Genomic DNA, 21,950 nt, shown 5'->3' on the forward strand with positions numbered 1-21,950 from the left:
AAGGAGCATTATAGTTCCTATGCATTTGCTACCACATTTAACAAGTTTCACCATCAGATAGGCTAGTCTACACATTAAATTCACAAAAAAAAACAGGAAGTGTATATGATTCTCAAAGAGGTAAACGTCAGACACGTCAGCAGACTATCGATCCGCCCATCTCCTGTTGTCCGTATATACACTGCTGCTACACACACCCTGGTCTCACCTCTTCCACGGACGGCAAAGAACAGTTGGTAGGCTGCAGGAATAGGCATAGACTACGGCTAATTGAGGAGAAATGGCAGGCAAAACGATCAAAAGCTGTGTATCGGACACGCTGGAGGATCTGGGGGAGAGCGGGCTGAAGAAGTTCGGCAAGAAGTTGCTGGACCGCAGACAAGAGCCAAAGATCAAGCGCAACCAGGTGGAGAATAAAGATGCCCTGGACCTCACAGACGTGTTGGTGTCTATCTTCACCGAGCCCGGAGCCCTGCCAGTGACCCTGGGGATACTGAGAGACATCGGCTTCAACGAAGAGGCTCGTGAGCTCGGTGAGTTCAACTCTGCAGAGGAATGGAAACGAAAGCTGCAGCGCACTTCATCATTAAATAGAGACATTTAGCCTATTAATTTGCATATTAATTGGCGACAATCAGAATATAATGGATGAGCTTTCGAGAATGCACTTCTCAAAAAGTTTTAAGTTCCGTTAAAAGTGACGAGTTTAAACGTTACCCCGCGTAATTTTTACTTTCGCTTTTGAGGGTGTTTAAAACTCTTCCTGTCTGCATTCACGTCCAGTCATGATCTTTACCATTCACAATATTATGATGATTGGTAAAGCTTTTTTTTTAATAATAATAATTATTATTATGATGATGATGATGATGATGATGATGATGATGATTATTATTATTATTACTATTATTATTATTGGAGGGGGGCAGGCAGTGGGTTATAGCACGTTTATAAAACCAAAGTTTACGACAAACAGGCATCTCTCACTCTTATCTGTCTTTCTCCCCCTCTCCCCTCGCTGTGTGTGTGTGTGTGTGTGTGTGTGTGTGTGTGTGTGTGTGTGTGTGTGTGTGTGTGTGTGTGTGTGTGTGTGTGTGTGTGTGTGTGTGTGTGCGTGCCTGTAGGCTATCATTCCAATTCCAAATTTAAACTTTCAGAGTGAGGATATCTTGACTTGGCCAGTCCTTGCTTCTTCAATAGGCCGTTTTTAGTGTTTTTAAGGTTAGAATTAGGATTAGGTTCAAGTTATAGGTCTTAGGTATGCAGTTCTGAGGGTTGAGGTTGGTTAGGGCAGGCAGTGGTGGGTCCGGGGGACCCCCAGGGGTCCTGGGTGGGGTTCCGGGGTCCCCAGCAATTTAAAGAGGGATCATTTATTTTCACTATAATTCCATCCCCATAAGAAACACAGAATAACTATTAGGGTCATGGGTTTCATACACTTCCTGTTGTCAGATGGGGGACCCTGGGACAAAATGTTATCAAATGGGGGTCCGTGGTCTAATTTTTGTCAGTTTAGGGGTCCTTAACGTGAAAAAGTTTGATATCCACGGAGTTAAGGGATAGCGCACAACATACGTAGATGGTGAAATAGATGTAGGAAGCATCATCAAATTATTTCAATGCTATTTACACTTCGCTGTTTGTATTTCTGCAGAAGAAGCGACATGTCCATTACTATCTTCTCCCGGTGAGTGGATTTCTGTTTTCTGAACATTGGACACTGCAGATAAACTGTTGTGGCAGTTGCTGTGTTTTTGAATTTCAAGTTATTTATAATCAACCTCCTGCCTGGAAATGATGTTTGTCCTAGGCTGAAGATCATAATAAAACCCAACCTGGTATTGTGGTGTGTCCCTCCCTGTATCTATTTTTCTGATCAATAGAGGAAACTGAAATTGTGATTTGCCTAGCCCTAGCCTATACTGTCACTTACATGAGAGAAACAGAAGTATTTCTACACTCTAAGAAATATACATTTATCATGCAATTTTCATGTTCATGTCTTGCAGCCCCAGGACGCTCGGCTGGACCGCCTGGTGGAGGACCAGGTGAAGTGATTAGTGAAAATCAGTTGATGTGTTCCAGTTACATGATTGCTATAAGACTCTTGTTAACACTTAGATAAATCGGAGTGAATTATCTGCGTTTTTCAAGTATTGATTGTTGAATTTCGGACAGCAGTTGGACATATACAATGCATAGTGTTTTGCAATCAAACCCTATTGTAATTCTTCAAAATAGCTATAGATGCAAGCAGATTACAGCCTGATATTAACTCAGTCATTTTTCACTCTCCTTTCCTCAGGGAAGCATTTTGTGGAAAAATACCGGGAACAGCTGATCAAGAGAGTCAGCATGGTCGCACCGATCTTGGATGCGCTCATGACCGAGGGAGTTATCGACCAAGAACGCAACGATTACATCATGTCTAAACCTACCACTCAGGATAAGATGAGGGAAGTCTATAAGATAATGAATGCAGATAGCATCAAAGATATCTTCAAAGATATCCTTGAGAAACAGGAGCCCTATCTTATGGGCGAGCTCCAGAAAAATCTGTGATCTGTGCTTTTGTTCTTGTGAATTTATGCAAATGAGGCATTACAAATGAATTATTTATGTCATCAACTACCCCTTCCCCCCTTTTTTGACTTATTGTGATTATTTTACTTTTAGAGGGCCTGTTCCAAAACCAGCAGATGAGATATGAGACATGCCTCTCGTTCAAAATGTTTTCTATCTGTAATAAACCATTGCTTTTCAACTTGTGGTTCTTATTCCTTGAATAGCTACGTGATTATACTGCCTTAAAACATTAGCCTACATGAAGCAATTCTACTAATGTACAGTTTACAAATCACAACATGTGCTCATACTTCCCTCAGGTTTTAAAACAAAGCCTCATCATGTTGATCTTGTTCAGCTACTTTGTGCTTCTTGCATTAACATAGTTACCTAGAAGAGGATTGCAATGAATGCAGTATTTCCTGCTCAGGTGCTCCTCCATTTCCTCCATTTTAATAAATTTTCAACAGATTACATTGTATTGTGTATGTTACTGTCCTCTGCTGGGCATTGAGCGAAGGAGCAGCTGAAGAGGTGTTGCAGCAGGAGATGCATAATTTAATTGAAAAAAATCAACCCATATGAAATATATTTTCTTTATCTCTGGAGAAATCTGGGGTAACCCTTTAAATTACATAGACATAATAACTAGTAATAGCATTACAATGCCTCGGTACATTCAAGTTTCAAGGTTGTTTATTTAATCTCATACACCTCAGCCTGTACCCTAAATGCACACAATGAAAAAATCCCAAGAAAAAAACAACCGAAATCTTGGAAGAAACCTTGAGGGGCCATAGGACAGGGGCCTAATAGGTAGGGGACCCCCCCATCCCCCCCCCCCCCCCACACACACACACACCTTGCTGCGTAGAAGACCTTTTTTTACATCAAAAGTCCCACTAGTAGGCCTACACTGTTTTTGTTACCCAGGAAAGCAGCCTTTTAAACTTTTATATCGCACTCTCAACCCGCGTTTCTCCACCGCTGGGGTCTCTCTCTTCCCCCTCCCTTTTCCCTTCTCTCATGGCTGCCCTAGGTGCAGTAGTTTTAGACCTACTTACATTCTGGCTGACTTGATGCAGTTTTGTTCCTGGGGCTGGGCCAGCTGGGCTCGTGAGCTTGTGGGGTGTACTCGTGAGTCCTGCATGACAACGAGAGACACTTTTCTTTTCTTTTAAATACTCCTTTCAAGTATAGCTCACAACTAACAGCAGGCTCAGACTTGCTAACATTGACTTCTCAAATACCAATAGGCTATCAACTTCTGCCCTATAGGCAAGTCCCTCACAAGAGAGTAGACTGAGGAATTCTCAGCATCCTCAGAAAGGCGTGTTGGTGTCTGCCCAGCAGCTACTGGGACATGTGGAACAGGTTTCAATTCAACAACACAAACATTCTAAATTGAACCCCAGCTCACTTCCAGTTGCAGTGTTTGCTAGTACAAAGGACAGGACTGACGCAAACTCACCTGGGTTGACTGTTTTGTTCAGTCACATCTCGAGGCCCCAAATACACACGTAAAAATTTTATTTGCAGACTTTTCTTCTGCTTTTAACACGATTCGGCCCCACATACTAGCCCAAAGGCTAAAAGACGAATTCTCCTTAGATGGAAGTCTGATTCTGTGGCTGCTGGATTTCCTCAGTCAGCGAGTGCAGCAGGTGAAAGTGGGAGCTGCACTCTCCAACAAAATATTCACCTTTATAGGTTCCCCTCAAGGCTGCGTCCTATCAGCCTTGTTGTTTATCTTGTATACAAATAGCTGCACCAGCTCCTTTCCTGGAAGGCTCTTAATCAAATTTGCTGACGACGATACAGCACTGGTCAGCCTTCTCCAGGGTGACGAGGAGGAACATGGCCAGGTTTTAGATAACTTTATCAAATGGTGTGACGACTCCTATCTCCTTCTGAACACCTCCAAAACAAAAGAAATGTCCATTGACTTCAGGAGAGAGCCCACATCCTGTCTGACCAGTATTAAAGGACAGCCTATACAGTCAGTCACAGAATACAAATACCTCGGCGTTGTCCTAGACAATAAGCTGAAGTGGGACAAAAGCACTGAGCTCATCAACAAAAAGAGCCAGCAGAGACTTTATTTCCTTAAAAAGTTAGTTTTATTCGACGTTAATCTGTCTATGCTCAAGATGTTTTACAGTGCCTTCATCGAGAGTGTTTTGACCTTTGGCCTTATCTGTTGGTTCGGTAATGCAACAGAAGCGCAAAAGAAAACACTGCGGAAAACCGTAACCGTCGCCAGCAAATTGCTGGGTTTTAAACTGACCAGCCTGGAAGACATATATAGATCCAGGTCTCTCACCAAAGCAGAGAAAATTATTGCAGACCACAAGCACCCCCTGTGCACTGCATTCGAGCTGCTGCCCTCCGGTCGCAGATTCAGGCAACCTGCCTTCTCAAAAAACAGGTCTAAACAATCATTTATCCCACAGGCGATCAAAACCCTGAACGGCAAGGCCAGATCTTAAATATTTATGTTGCTTTTATGTTTTTATGTTGCTTTTATGCTTTATGTTATATGTTTTATGTTATATGTCGTCCCATGTGCTGTACTCTGTCTACTATAACATGCCAAATGATGATTTTACACCGAAAACCATTTTCCCCACGGGGACAATAAAGTACCTAACTAACTAACTAACTTGTTCTCTCTTCCTGAAACAGTCAATCTAGTGGTTTGCCTCTGGAACATGTAAAAATTGTTATAAAGTGGCCTATGGAATTTCATTATGAACTCACTATTGAGTGCTATACAGACACAGTCCCACGTTGGAGTATTACTGATAACATAGAAGATACAAATACTGTAACACATTATAAAGTCAATATACGCTGACGACACCCAGCTCTACATCTCCACCAAAACCATCACCCCTGCCACTCTCACCACCCTCACTGACTGTCTCACTGAAATAAAAATCTGGATGACCAACAACTTCCTCCAACTCAACTGCAATAAATCAGAAATCATGATCTTTGGCCCAAAATCCCTCCTCCCCTCCTCCCAGAACCTCTCACTCTGCATTGATGGACATACAGTCACCCCCTCCCCTCTGGTCAGAAATCTCGGCGTCATCTTGGATCCCACCCTCTCCTTCAAGTCACACACATCAACAACATCACCAAAACATCCTTCTTTCACCTCCGAAACATTGCACGACTCCGCCCCACTCTCTCCCCCTCAGCCGCCGAAATACTCATCCACGCCTTCATCACCTCCAGACTAGATTACTGCAACAGCATCCTCTATGGCCTCCCTTCCACTGTTCTCCATAAACTGCAATATGTCCAAAACTCAGCTGCCCGATTACTCACCCACTCCCGCTCCAGAGAACACATCACACCCATCCTCCAACATCTCCACTGGCTCCCCATTCAGCACCGCATCCACTTCAAAATCCTGCTCATCACCTACAAAGCCCTCAATAATCTGGCCCCCTCTTACCTAACAGATCTCCTCCAGCGCCACTCCCCCACCCGCCGTCTCCGCTCTGCTGATGCCAACCTCCTCACCCCCATCACTAAAACCACGCACCGCACCACGGGGGACAGAGCCTTTGCCATCGCTGCCCCAACCCTCTGGAACTCTCTGCCCCTCAATATCAGAAACTCCAACTCACTCACCTCCTTCAAAACCCAACTCAAATCCTACCTCTTCAAAACAGCCTACAATATCTGACTTCTACCTATAACCACCATTCCATCTCTGCAATCTATTGATTTGTATTTGTTTTGTCTCTGTATTCGTTCTTGTTATTTAGTTTTGTTTACTGTATTACTTTTCTATGTATTGTAAAGCGTCTTTGAGTTCCCCAGAAAAGCGCTATATAAAACTTATGTATTATTATTATTATTATTAATATAGGCGAAGTCATTCCAATCCAAAATGCTCTGCGCATAGCACTTTAGGTAATCTTAAAAGTAACAGTAGCCTACTTTGGCGGACCACTTAAGATTTCATTATAAAGTCAATATTGAATATCACAGAGACATAAGTCCTTACAAGAATATCATAGGATTATGAAAAGAGAAATCAAAGGATGAGAAATACCGTTCAGCAAGATAAGGTCACTATAAACACACATACAATGCCATAGGCTACACATGCCACATACAATATGTCAATTCAGGAACATTATAGGAATATCTACTACACTATGATGCCATATATACGTTCATATATATATATTTTTTTATTTTTTTATTTTTTATATGTGTGTGTGTGTGTATGTATATATATATATATATATATATATATATATATATATATATATAAAATAATTAAAGTTTATCTCTTCATCTCATCTCATCTCTCTCATGATTAAAGTCCTAAATTCCCACATCGCCCTGCTGTAAATTACCCATGTTTAATACATTTTTGAAACGTGTGGTGCAAAAGAAAAGGTGAGAGGAAGTAGGAAGGAGAGGGTGGTAGCAAAGGCAAGTATGAACGGACGGGGGAGAGTTTCAAGCAGAAGAGTTTAAATTAAAAAGAGGAAGGTTGGATGAGAAGAAGAACAAAGAAAGGAGATTGTTTGAGTTGTGACACTTTGGCGGCTCTCCTTCCTCTATCTGCTTCTCATCATCATCAGGATATTATGACACACTGCCTGCCTGCATGCACAGATAGCACATTTGACACACACACACACACACACACACACACACACACACACACACACACACACGTCTCAAGAGTCTCCATATCGTAGTTTCGGTTGACTAGGTCTCACCCTGGCACACAACCAGGCAGTAAGACAAATCAACCCAGAAACTGTGTCTGACTGTCTTTATAGTCACCTTGTATACAGTAGTGACAAGTTATTACACAGGAAGTCAAATGGTTAAACTATTGCTTTATGGAGGGGAGAGCAGGGCATGTCGTCACACGTTTCACTCATTGGTGTATTTCTCACTAGTGCCCTACTACTGAGAAACAATATTTTTGGCAACACTTTATAATAACTGTATGCCACGAAACATTAAATAGGCTACTTAGTTATTCAATATACTGATGCGGACATTCCTTTCTTTACTTTGAGTCTCTTTTAGTCCAGCACCAGTTTTTTCAACTGGTGGGAGGATGTGCGGGGGATGTTACAGATTTTGATCATCCCAAGAAAAAAACCTGTCCAAAACGTGTTTTTTTCAATGTTTTCTATGACACCCGTGGGATTGCCGGCAGGAACACCGGTGAGACATGCAGTAGGCCTGGAAAAGTGTAATTTCCGCCTATTGCAAGAATGGTGTATTTGACCATTTCTGCATACTGGGGTCCCTAAAGAGTCTTGGAATTTCCTAAATTTGGGTATGACTGGACAGCTGAGACTCTTATAGATTCAATAAGCCCAATTGGCGGCTATTCATGTCTGATCTATAGTCCCCAGAGTAGCCATGTCATTGTAGTGAGACACTTTTTTGAAACTAGACCTCACTGTATGAAAAGCAATGACCTATGGATACCTCCCCCCAGACAAAACCTGGAAAAAGGAGCCGCCCTCACTCAACTCCTGGATGCCTATGGTATCAAGATTTTGTTATTTGATCCCCATAGACACTCAACAATCGATCCACGATAGCCTGATATTGCTGTTTGACATACTTCAGACTACACCAAATACATAAAAAGGTCTGTCTGAAGGCATGTATTTGCTTCTGACTCTGGGAAAGTCAGATTCCCCAAACTACTGTATCTCTGAACTATCTCTTTAACCAAATCACACACATTTAGGCTATTCTATGAGATCTCCTTTTAATAACTAATATATTATTTTTTCACTTTACAATTTGACTGAGCCTCCCCTGAAACTGCTTGGAGCCCGCCTGGGGAGGCCCTTTGAAAACTCCTGCTCTAGGATATTCATAGCATCATGAACCTTTGCACTAGAGACCTGGGTCATTCAGACAATGCATGACTTTATTGTTTCTGAGCAATTTCCAAAACAGAAGTGCTTTAGTTCTAATAGTCCTCTTCATCATCATTCAAGTCAGCCTCAATGGTCTCACCTTTCTCTTCTTCCTCCTCTTTTTCTTCCTCCTCTTTGCTATCAGCCTCCTTATCAAGAATGTCAACCAGAGATGGGGGCATGATGGGTAACAGCGGTCCATATGGGGGCATGATGGGTAACAGCGGTCCATATGGGGGCATGATGGGTAACAGAGATGGGGGCATGATGGGTAACAGCGGTCCATATTTGCTCGAGTACTCCCTCCTCATTCCTCTCCCATCGCCGGGGAAAATCAAGGTGTAATTTATACATCTTCTGGTTATAAATAAAAAAGCTAACACAATTAACAATTGAGCCATACTTACCTGATCTGGGTCATATGGCTTGGGCTGTTCAAAGATAGGTGTAGCTGCACGCTTGTAGCCTGCCAATGTATGGTTGCAGGCAGCGATCAAGATAGGGTGAGAGACACCCTATCTTGGACGGTGGGAGATGTCCAAGGTCCACGTTCGACTTAGCCGAGAGGGACTGATCCTCTCCGGCCATCTTGCAGATAATCTTCACACCCTCTGCATCAACTTTCTTCTCATGACCATGGCCATACATGAGGCATGTGAAACCTTCCAATTCCTCCTTACAGCTTACAGGATATTCCTAGCATCATGAACCTTTGCAACCACAAACTAGAGACGTGGGTCATTGAGACAATGCATGACTTTATTGTTTCTGAGCAATTTCCAAAACAGAAGTGCTCTAGTAGGAAGCTTTAGTTCTAATAGCCCTCTTCGTCATCATTCAAGTCAGGCTCAATGGTCTCATCTTTCTCTTCTTCCTCCTCTTTGCTATTGGCCTCCTTATCAAGTATGTCAACCAGAGATGGGGGCATGATGGGCCCGGCGGGCAATCGGCTGGAGTACTCCCTCTTCATTCATATGGCTTGTCCCGCTCAATGATAGGTGTAGCTGCATGCTTATAGCCTGCCACTCTATTGTTACAGCAATCAAGATGGGGTGAGAGACAGCACTGCGGTGGTGGGAGACGTCCAAGGGGCACGTTTGACTTAGCCGAGTGGGCCTGATCCTCTCCCACCATCTTTCGGATCATCTTCACATGCACTGCAAAAGCTTTCTTCTCACGACCATGGCCATACATGAGGCATGTGAAACCTTCCAGTTCCTCCAAGTTCCCTGAAATGGGCAAATGCAGTTTAATTTCAAGTGTCATTTGGGTCAATCATCCATGAGGGACTCGGAGTAGGGCCGCTGCTCCTTCACGTAGAAAGTAGCCAGGTGGTTCGGTGGTTGCCTCCCTAGGGAGGTGTTCCAGGCATGTCCAGCTGGGAGGAGACCGCAGGGCAGACCGAGGGCTTGATGGAGAGATTGTGGCCCCTATCTTCCCACTGGCCTTAGGAGCTAAACTCGTCCCACTGGGACCAGGCCTTATTCAGTGCGCCGGGGATATTATTGTGCGTAATTGCACGCAGCTCTCCTCTGCCATCTCACTCTCTCTCCCCCTCTCTCTCTCTCACTCCCTCTCTCTCGCGCGTCAGACAGGCACAATGACCGATGAAAAAAAAAGTTGTTATACCGTAGTTTTGAGCCCCTGTCATTCAGAGGCTGTTGCATCATCCTACCTGTGCAGTGACGTGGGGGAGAAGAAAAGGTAGCGAGAGAAAACGATATCATTCTGCCCAAACTTTCACCAATCTAATCTCATCATGACATCCAGGGGATAGGCTATATTTTTCTAGGCGATGCGTTTAGAACATTATTTTCACTTTGATCTTGCCATAGTGTAGCGTATTTACATGCTTGCTGTATTTACATGCTTGCTGCAGTGAGATTGGTTTGAGAAGCATAATAATATGGAAAAATATATATGGAGACAGACGGGGATGAAAGAGGGAGGGGGGGAGCTCAGAGCGCTTTGGGCTTTTCTGACCGGATTGGATCGCTCCGTGGAATGGAACATGAAAGGGACATTGTGATTTGTTTACTGCACTTCTCCAATGAGCACGTTGTGAATAATTCTACGCTTAAAAGGCGTGGTTATAATGCTTAAGGCCGTGTGTAGCGCCCACACGAAAATATCAACTACGCGGGTCCACGCCCACCAATATGGGCTGCGCCTGGCGCTAAGCGCTAAGTTAAGGCCAGTGGGACGATATATCTCTACGCTGGCCTGGGCTTGATGGTGAGATTATGCGCTCTATCATCCCACTGGCCTTAGATTAGCGCTTAGCGCCAGGCGCAGCCTATATTAGTGGGCGTGGACCGGCGCACTGCCTATTCTCGTGTCGGCGCTATATGCGGCCTTAACCATTATAACCACGCCTTTTAAGCTTAGAATTATTCACACCGTGCTCATTGGTGAACTGCAGTTACTCAATGACATTCTTCCTTTGGAAGCTCCGATCCACTCAATCCAGTCCGCGGCTTTATGCTTTCATCTCTGCCAATTTGGATATCTCAGAGCGCATCACAGATCATAGCCTGAATAAAACGATTCAACCTACAGCCAGGCAAATACAGATCTGTTCAGCAGGGCTGATGCGGTCTCCCTGTAGCCTACCGGTGACATTCCTGATACCATCAAATTCCATGATCTTTATGTTGTAAACATAACTTTCACAATAGTGAACAAGCACCCCCACTCGGCTCATTCAGGGCAGGTAGTTTTATAACTTGTAGACTACCTGCTACACAGGCTAAATGATGCACATACATATAGCCTACATTATGTAAAGTAATTGCATAAATGTGTTTTTATTGTAAAAGTAAATGTGAAGTAAGCCAAGTCGTATTGGAGCGCCCATCACAGCAGGACATCACAGTTATCACAGGTATCACAGCACATCTTGTTATTGTGCTATTGGCTTTGAGTGTTCAGGTGGCTGTGCTGTAAATCCTGTTGAGATGCATGTGAGTGTATGTCTTAGTTATTATTCTGGCCTTAATTGTGCGTATGTGCACTGTGAGGGGGGCCCTTTATGCATCCAGGCCCAGGGGCCCGTCATGCCATAATCCGCCTATGGTCATCCCAGACGACACCTTTTTCTCTCTTGTCATTTGCATTTCGTAGATTTTTGTGCATAATGTGATCATGCTTGTGGTGTATGTTTTTGTTTCTGTTTCTGTTTCTGTTTCTCTCTCTCTGTGTGTGTGTGTGTGTGTGTGTGTGTGTGTGTGTGTGTGTGTGTGTGTGTGTGTGTGTGTGTGTGTGTGTGTGTGTGTGTGTGTGTGTGTGTGTGTGTGTGTGTGTGTGTGTGTGTAAGCGTGCATGCGTGCGTGTGCATGTCATTGTGTGCGTAGCCTCTTTTCCAGGAAGTCACATGACTCCCCTGTTGCTCTGGGCTGTTTCAACATTGCTGCAGAGGCTAACTCAGGGGGACTTCCCTTCTGCTCTCTCTCTCTCTCAAAAATTTAAATTCAAAAGGGCTTTATTGGCATGATAAGGTACATCGTACATTGCCAAAGCATACTGTACATATAGCAACACTAAGTAATTACAAAGACAGAAAAACAGAAAACGACATTTTGTTACCCAGTAACATATGATCACCATGTCTGAAGATATTCAAAAAGGAAGAGAAAATTAAATTAAATGGAATGTGATAGAATAGAATAGAAGACTATTGTTGAGTAGAATCTATTCAGAATAACAAGAAAACTAATAAACGGGCAATAAACAGTGATAGTGCAAATTACAGTATATTAACAAAAAATGCACAGAATCTGTAAATAACCATTGTTATTTTTGAAATCCTCAGAGGGAAAAAAAACAAAGAAGAATGAAATAGAATAAAATGAGATAAAATAAAAGTGTTGACCAAAGAACCTATTTGGAACAACAGATTAAACAGGCAAACCAATAAACAGGATGCTAGTGCAAAAAATAATAAGTGGGTGTCAAAGAAGACAAGAAGTGTTCAGCCAGATGTGGACAGCTCTCCTGTCCACTGGCTGTCCCTCAGATGATCCTGTCCACTGGCTGTCCCCCTGATCCTGTCCACTGGCTGTCCCTCAGCTGACGGCAGCTCCACACATAATGTGCTGCTAAAATGGTGCATTCAGCTTTCTCTCCCAGAAGATATTGAAGTGCAGATGTGTCCGTGTATATTTTCAAATTCTTTGTATTTCTGGTTAATTTGCGGGGAGAATGAGGCTCTAATTTATTTATATTTGTCACAGTGTAACAGGAAGTGCAGCTCTGTCTCCACCTCTCCTTGGGAGCAGAGTGAACAGCCTGTCCTCTCTGGGCAGTCAAGTCTGTCTGTGTCAGCCTGTTTCTATTGCCAGGCTATGATCACTGAGTCTCTACCTGGCTGCTACATGGTCAAAGTCTTCCTCAGTTTTGGGTCAATAATAGTGCTCAGGTGTAATCTCAATTTAGGGCCAGATAACAGTCTAATTCTTCCAATAGATAATATAGTCTCTCTCTCTCTCTCTCTCTCTCTCTCTCTCTCTCTCTCTCTCTCTCTCTCTCTCTCTCTCTCTCTCTCTCTCTCTCTCTCTCTCCAGATAAATGGAGCATCTGTGAACTTAATGTAAAATGGCATTTTGAAAATAAAGACTTGTCAAACTCAAACAATTGGAATAAAGAGGGAGGCCAAACAAGCACACAGACAGCATCTGGAGAAGAAGCAAACAACCACAACAGACTCTGACTGACATGACAGGAATGTCATCTTTGAACAAACCTATCGTGACGTCACGGCCAATGAACTTGCAAATTATCTGAATCGTTTCTGCTCTAGTTTTGACTATTTCTGAGAAATGTGCAGATCTACTTCAGACCAATGAGACCATTACACCCACTAGTGCAGATAGGATTGTCATTACTGTGGTGTCAGGTGCGTCTTCCCGGGAACCAACTCAAGGAAAGCCCTTGGCCCTGACTCAAGTAGTGCTCCTATTTTAAAATCTAGTCTGGCAACCTCTCTTTCAAGCTCCGTTGGCGCCAACACTCATACCATTCCACTAGCTTCGAAGACATCTTATATTAAACCTCTTCCAAAAATGTCTTAAAGAGTACAATGATTTTTAGCCAATAGCAATTACATCTGCTATTATGAAATTATCACAAAAGATTATGGTCCAACACCTCAACAAAGCATGCAGCAGGTCACAGCATGGAAGATGCAGTTGTCACGCTGGTGCATCTCATCTCAAACACCTTGACAAAACTAAGTCATATGCCAGAGCTCTTTTCCAGGACTTTTCATCTGCATTTAATACAATTCAGCCTGATTTACTCTTTTCAAAATGATTCAGTTAAAGTTCAATCCAAACCTTATTTACTGATACAAACTTTTCTCACAAACAATGCAGTTAAAGGGATGGGATACACCAACATTTTTGGAGATTCGCCTATTTGCCATATTGCCGACAGTAAATGGATAATGTGGATGCCTTTATCGTCAGTGTGCGTGCCCTACAAATAGTGGTACAGCCCTCACTGCTATTTAGCTTAGCACTTCAATGGTAGTGAACGGTACAGCTGCCTACTCCCGTTCAGTCGACCAAAATACACATTCAAACAGTGCCAGAAACACTCCTACATGTTGTGACTCGTGTACTCACCACGCCATGAAATAATTCAAAGTTACTGCAAACGGTCATTTTCGAAGTAAATCCACACACCGAGATGAGATCTAACAAAGATGAACTAAACTAACCGAGAGTAACTGAAGTTACTTCCTCATTTGCCATGAGGCGCTGTACACAGGTGCAAATGATAGACTTTCCTCTCCAATCAGGACTAATGTTTGAGCACCTCGCGGCTCAGGCTGCACTAGCTCTGCTGTGTTGTTTACATTGTAGACTGCAGTTTGTACCATCAGACAGTGTGTGCCCAACCAGTTTTTTTTATACTCTGATGAGTCCACCTTACTATCTCTATTGACAACGATGTACCCCACACTGTAATACTGACTGGCTAATTGAATGGTGTGACAAAAATGCTCTTATCAATACTAATAAGACAGAGAAAATTATTATTGGCCTTCCTCCTGATTGTCAGCTGCCTTCAGTGACAATTTACATTGTAGAAATTAAACTCTCTTCATGCATATAACTGGGTGTTATGATAGATGCCACCCGCATGGACTCCTCATGTAAATTTTATTTGTACGAAGATACAGTAGCACATTTACATTCTACTAGCAATGTACCCGGCGTTGCCCGGGCTAAATAGGCACAAAGCAATACAACTGCGTCTTTTGCTTGGCCGGAAATTATGGTGGTGTTAAGATGGCTTCCAGGATTTTCCAGGACCTTCCAGGTGGTTCCAGGACTTGATGACCTGGCCATGACCTTCCCCGGATCATAACCCACCACCATGCAAATTTTCAGCCCAGTCCCACCTGGGGAGAGAGCGGGGTGTGAGGTGTTTTCCAGGACTTTCCATGGCCCCCCGCCATGCAAAATTGCAGCCCAATCTGACCTGGGGTGGGTGTGAGGTGTTATCCACTTGATGACGGGACTATGACCTTCCCCAGATCATAACCTCCCTACCTCCCTGACAGGCAAAATTTCAGGCCAATCCATCATGGGGTGTGGGTGTGAGGGGATTTCCAGGATTTTCCAGGTGGTTCTAGGACTTGATGACATGGCCATTACCTTCGTCAAAAATGGAGAGAATGCTGTTAAACGAATCAACGACAGACCCAGGGATGATCTCTTCCAGAGAAAAGCTAAGACCAAAAATCCTTCCATCATTTTGACCACCCAATATTCTAAATGTTCTGAGCAGATTAAAGGGGTTATCAATAACCATTGGCATATACTCAAAACGGATACTAGTTTACAGAACATCTTTAAGGATCCCCCTTTGGTTGTGTTCAAACGAGGAGTTAATTTAAGAGATCGTTTAGTTAACTCCGATTTACCCCCTATTTCTGTTGTGCCTTCTCAAACAGTGTTGGCACCTATTCCAGATGGTAACCGCCGCTGTGGGGCTTGTGCTCAGTGTAACTTCACCCACCGATGTAGCACTTTTCAGCACCCCCACATCGGTAAGCCCATCCCCATTAAAGGGGTTATCACCTGTTACACCAAATCAGTTATTTGCCTCATCACCTGCCCCTGTGGTAAGTCCTATGTAGGTAAAACCAGCAGAGAATTAAAAACCCGTATTTCCGAACACTGCAGTACCATCAGGTGTAAGAATCTCAACTACCCTGTAGCAGCCCATCTCCTCGCTCAGATATATTGGGATAGAGAAGGTCTCCCTCCCTAGGAGAGGTGGGAACTTAGAGAATCTCCTTTCTAGGAGGGAGCACTTTTATATTTACTATCTAAACACCTTATCTCCTTTTGGTCTAAATATTGATTTGGAACTAAAATGTTTCTTATAATTTTTTGTTTTCCTTACAGGGAAATTGACGTCACTAGGCCCTTTCACTGCATCGGCTGACTAGGATGTATTGTTTATGACGCCCCCTAGCGGTCTGATGCTCAGTTTGCACCCTAGGGCCTGTTTGTAAATACTGTGTAAATATTTTGTATTTTGTTTCCACTTGGAGCTGTATTAGCCTTGTTTGGCCCACTATGTTTTTTTGCCGTGGGCCTCTTTCGCAGCAGCCATTTTGTGTCTTGGGTGGAGGTGGCGTGGGTGCACCAAGACCTCAATCAGGGTCTCCTGTCTTTGGTTCATTTAGGTGTTCCGGTCCTGGGTCCCTGGTTGGTGGGTTGGTTGCACCTCCTTCCTGCCTTTTGGATGCAGGGTGGCAGCTGTGAAAAAGGTCCATTGTTACTTTGTAACACCATCTCCTTTGTGAATTCTCACTCTGGATGGTTTTTACCATTCATTGTTTGTTTGGCTGTAAAGGTTCTATATTGTAACTTTTTTGTCATTGGAAAATTGTGCTCTTTACACTTAGATCACTTGTAAGTTCTCATTCACTTGCAGTGACTGACTGATTCTAATTGATTGGCTGCACCTGTGGTCTAGGTGTGTCTCTGTTACAAGACTGTGCTCTTCACCTTGTTTGTACATGACTTGACAAAGGCCACCAGGCCGAAACGTTGTCCGTTTATTAAATTCATTGCATCGGAGCCAGAGTGTGCGGTTTCTATTCTTTTTATATGGCCATTACCTTCCCCAGATCATTCCCCACGCCATGCAAAATTTCAGGCCAATTTCAACTTTATTGTGTAGATACAGCAGGGCTATAACTCTATTTTTCCAGTCAGATTTCCTATAGTAATGTTATCTGTATAAACGTCGTTGTGAAAATGTAGTGATATACAGCAAGGCTATAACTCTTCCAGTCGGGTTTCCTACCTGTATAACCGTAGTTGTGAAAACGTTGTGTATCTAGTATCACATGTCGTCATTTGCGTGGAGGAACTTCCATTGATCAGGAGTGAAGGGTAATAGTTTGTTCCACTGCACCATAATGACTGCCGCACTGTGTGCAAAAAGGCAAAGAAACCTCGTCTCTCGCCTTCATTATAGTGTTTGTGGGTGATACAGAAGAAATGGCCGGAAACAGCTTTGCCTCCTTCAGTGGCGTTTGACATGGATGTAACTCACTGAGGGACTTAGCCCCGTATAGAACTCTTTCGGCTAGCTATGCTACCCTAGAAAGACTCCCGTGTCCCTACATAGACTTGCATGCGACTTTCGCTCCCAAGCTAGTCTAAATCAGCGATACGGACGTATTTACAAGTGCCACAGAAACATTTCAAAGCCACATACTTGAGAAGAAGGGTTCATAGCTTCTCGACATTGGGGTTAGAAAGCTCAACGCTGCTCATAAATGCCTCTTTTAATCCGAAGTCTGTGCTGGTGATTGTTTACCGAGCTTTCGACCAGAGTGGCGCTGTTGAGCACTAGATGGCTGGGCTCTAACCCGGAAAAAATAATGAGGTGCTCTGCACATAACGAACATAGCCCACAGCTAAAACAACAGCTAACAGCTTGCTAACGCCAGGTTACCATAAGTAACGTAGCTAACAGCTATAGCTAACAACATGTAGTGCTCCAACTGGTAGCCGTCGTAACTGTAACGGTTCCACAATGTAATGTGTTGAAAGTCACCAAAACCATTGTATTTCCCGCGGGGTCCACCCGCTATGCCGACCACCCGCAATGCCGACCTTAGGTTTAGGCGTGGGGGTGGGAGAGGTTAGGTTTTGGGTTAGGGGCTGGGAGAGGTTAGCTCCACCGACACGCTGCACGCCGCCTCGCTCAGCTGGTTCTGCTTGTGGGCTATCGGCACTGCGGCCTGTCGGCACATAGACGCGGCACCATTTCCCGCAGATGTGGTGTGGTTCAGCTCTCTGTTGAAGCGCAATAATATGCGCGACCTGTGAGAGGCAGTAATGCACTGCAATGCATGGAGTCTGTCGGAAAGGCGTAGAAGAAGAATGGACTCTTAAAGGGGCAGCGTCATGGCATAGTTTGGAAAGTTTTGGCATTAAAGGAGAATTTCGTTTTTTTTTAACCTGGACCCATCTCCTGGCATTAATTATGATTTGGCCACTCACCCAGCGATCTCCGCGGCGTTTCTGGCCGTCCTAGCGTTGTTTTGAGATCAATAGCGTCCAAGTCAGTTGTAAAATGGAGCTGATTTGGGGCCAAGTGTGAGCCTGTCTTTCCTGCATCTAAATAGCTATTTTTATTCCCGTTTTCGCCAAATATCGTCATAATCTGATCCCTCAAGAACCACCAGAGTGATATTTCGCCAAAGGCTGTTTCCTGGAGTCGCACAGGGATCAAATTACCTCAAACGTGATCTCGGTCACCAAGTCTCGTGAAGTCCCGCGATACTTTCCTGCCGACTGGCCAAGTACAGGTAGGACGCTTTGCGGTGGTGGTTTTAACGTAACCTATGTGGGGTTTGGCATAACCTTCGTTATTTCGAATCCCACATAGGTTAAGCCAAACCCCACATAGGTTACGCTAAAACCACCACCGCAAAGCGTCCTACCTGTACTTGGCCAGTCGGCAGGAAAGTATCGCGGGACTTCACGAGACTTGGTGACCGAGATCACGTTTGAGGTAATTTGATCCCTGTGCGACTCCAGGAAACAGCCTTTGGCGAAATATCACTCTGGTGGTTTTTGAGGGATCAGATTATGACGATATTTGGCGAAAACGGGAATAAAAATAACTATTTAGATGCAGGAAAGACAGGCTCACACTTGGCCCCAAATCAGCTCCATTTTACAACTGACTTGGACGCTATTGATCTCAAAACAACGTTAGGACGGCCAGAAACGCCGCGGAGATCGCTGGGTGAGTGGCCAAATCATAATTATTGCCAGGAGATGGGTCCAGGTTCAAAAAAAACGAAATTCTCCTTTAGATGTAGTTTCCAGCACTTTCCAGGTGTTTCCAGGACTTTCCAACCTGCCCATGTCCTTCCCCGGATGATAACCCACCTCCATGCAAATTTTCAGCCCAATCGGTCCAGCGGTGTGGGCGTTTATAGATGACAGACACACAGACAGACAGACAGACAGACAGACAGACAGACAGACAGACAGACAGACAGACAGACAGACAGACAGACAGACAGACAGAGGGACAGACAACTTCAACTTTATGTAAACTCAGATCTTTTGGATCAGTAGCCATATTATTTTTCTGATAGTTATTCAGAGTGTAATGCTGTACGGCTTGGTTCAGCAGTTATCAAACACAGTCAATGAACAAAATTTTACAAACTTCTATAAGACAAGCATAGCGAAAAACACAAGATAGGCAAGAGCAGATTTTAGCAGGACAAACAATCTAGCTACTCTACAGCCAAGCCTACCTGGCACCTCACCCTAAATGCACACAATTGAGAAAATTCACAAGAAAAAAAAATCAAAGAAGCCTTGAGGGGAGATAGGGAGATAGGGACATTCCCCCCACCCTTCCCAACCTGTTAGGGCACATACTTCCCCCCCATTCTATGCCCCTGACGAATGGAATAGGCTCCAGGACAAAATTTGAGCAATTGGTATCTAAAGAGTCGTTTAGAGTGCTCTAGAGGATACCTTGCACGGAGAGTGCTCGTGTTTTACTTGATGTGTTTTTATCATCTGTTTTTATTGTTTCTTTTTTATAAATGTTTTGCTGTAACGTGTGTGTGTATATATATATATATATATATATATATATATATATATATATATATATATATATATATATATATATTCTGAGACACCCATCTCATAAAATTAGTTATAATCATATTATATCGTATGCGCATGGAGTAGATTTTGATGTGAAATATAATGCTAAAAAGAGTGTCATAATGGTTTGCAGAACAAGAGATGATAAGGACCTCTCCTTTCCTTATTTTTATTGGTCAGGACAGGTTCTGGAAGTGTACTGTAAAACCAAGTATTTGGGTCACATTTTTACTGATCAAATGAGCGATGATGATGACATGTACAGTCTTGTATGCACAAGCTAATATGCTGAGGAAAAAGTTTTGTTTTTGCTCTGATGAGGTCAAGATTAGCCTGTTTAGAGCCTATTGTACTCTCCTTTATACTGCCCCCCCTGTGGGTCAAGTTTAAGCAGGCTAGCATTCAAAAGCTTCAGGTTGCTTATAATGACTGCATGAGGAGTCTGCTCAGAAAGCCAAGGTGTTGCAGTGCTAGTGAAATGTTTTGTGGTGCAGGAGTCTACACCTTTCATGCCCTGCTGAGAAATCTGACCTACAAGTTTATCTGTCGTCTTAATGTGTCTCAGAACTTGATTATCATGCTGCTGTCTCAACCTGGTCTCAGTGCTATTAAGTACCAGTCCAGCATTTGGGCACATTGGTACAACTCTTTAATGTAATGTATTGGGGTATGTATATGTTATGATTTTATGTATTGTCTGTTTTTATACTGGACCTTGTGTCTGTTAATAAAGTGATGATGTGATGATGATGGTGATGATGATATCATATAGGCCTATGCATACATGATATTGTAATAACATAACAAGTAGGCTATAAATATTTATGTCATGTTACATTTACAACCGGCCCTTTGAGAGCAACCATAATGCTGATGTGGCCCAGGATGAAATTGAGTTTGACACCCCTGAGTGATAAATGTAACCAAAACCAGGAGACAGTAGTAGTAGTAGGTCTAAATCAGGCATGTCCAAAGTCCGGCCCTGGGGCCAGATGCGGCCCTTTGACAGATCTTAAGTGGCCAGCGGCTTGTCTCTCAAAATGTTTTCAGATGGTAATAGAAATTCTTGGAGTACAATTGTATTTTATTTGTATTTTTATAACCCATATGGTGCGAGAAGCAGCTGACCGGCCCCCCAGTAATTTCACATGATCTAATCTGGCCCCCATTCAAAAAGTTGTGGACAACTCTGGTCTATACTCCTTTCAAGTAGCTCGAACGGAATGGCCTAAGTATACAAAACTAATATCAGTGTAAACTGATAATAACAGAACATTGTATTGCCTGATGCTTATGCTAAATTACCTAAAATCTTTCAAAAAGTGCTAATAGTTTATTTTAAATTGATAATAATCACAGAAGAAGGAAGTATGCCCCAGAAAGTGTCAGACTCAGGACACCCCAAAGTGTCAGGGCAGTAGGAGGACACTGTAGCCTTGTGAATACATATTCCAATGGTCTGATTTCCTTACATGAACTGTAACTCACTAAAATCTGTGTCATCCTAATTAAATTACCTTATTTTGCGAGACAAAGATAAAGCCAATACGCACAGCTGTCTGTCCGTCCGTCTGTCTGTCTGTCTGTCTGTCTGTCTGTCTGTCTGTCTGTCTGTCTGTGTGTCTCTCTCTCTCTCTTATTAGTCTGTTCCCGAATGACTGTTTAAAGTTACCGCTTTTATTCACATCAGTCATTTCTTTGAAGAGGGGTTTCTGCGTCCATGTATCTACAGCAGCTCAATTCACCCTCTCAATAAACTCAATAAAACCTGCATGTCTTTTGTGCGAGTGGAAGTAATGTGTAATCTATCTCAGTCTAAATTTCGAAAATCCGTAGGCGTATTTAGATAATTTAGGCTCAATGAATAATAATGATCTCATGATGTGTTTGGTCGCACTGATGGAATAATTCCTGTAGGCTAATAAGCTATCAATAAAAAAATGATGGTAATAAAATTAAAAAAGGTTGCTGAAATGAATCGACACGGTATGTGCGGGCATAGATTTCATTTATAAAAAATTGCCTATTTTGTGGTCACATATTGTCACATATTGGCAGCAGAGTCGCATATCTCCATATTTCATACAAGGACTATGCTGGAAATATGAAGTTCAATCACATACAGGCCAAAAGCAACACAGTTGCAGCTGCAAAATGTGGGAGTAGGCTAGATATGAATCATCTGTGTGCGTTTTGGAGACGTTTATGTACCCTTTTTACGACAGTTTAGTGATATTTCTCCACTCACAGTTCAGCTGCAATCGTTCGGCGGGGTCAAACGTAT

At 43.2% G+C, this 21,950-nt stretch overlaps 1 protein-coding gene across 1 annotated transcript; it reads left to right on the forward strand.

The window, feature by feature from the left end:
* Window positions 1-88: 88 nt before the first annotated feature.
* On the forward strand, window positions 89-2,764 carry LOC310786250 (apoptosis-associated speck-like protein containing a CARD). The gene is made up of 4 exons (XM_083647411.1): window positions 89-533; window positions 1,655-1,687; window positions 2,010-2,048; window positions 2,306-2,764. The coding sequence occupies exons 1-4, from the start codon at window positions 281-283 to the stop codon at window positions 2,560-2,562; spliced, it is 582 nt and encodes a 193-aa protein (XP_083503537.1). The 5' UTR covers window positions 89-280; the 3' UTR covers window positions 2,563-2,764.
* The last annotated feature ends 19,186 nt before the right edge of the window (window positions 2,765-21,950 follow it).

This window comes from Poromitra crassiceps (genome assembly GCF_964638095.1).
Source record: "Poromitra crassiceps genome assembly, chromosome: 1".
Lineage (NCBI taxonomy): Eukaryota > Metazoa > Chordata > Actinopteri > Beryciformes > Melamphaidae > Poromitra > Poromitra crassiceps.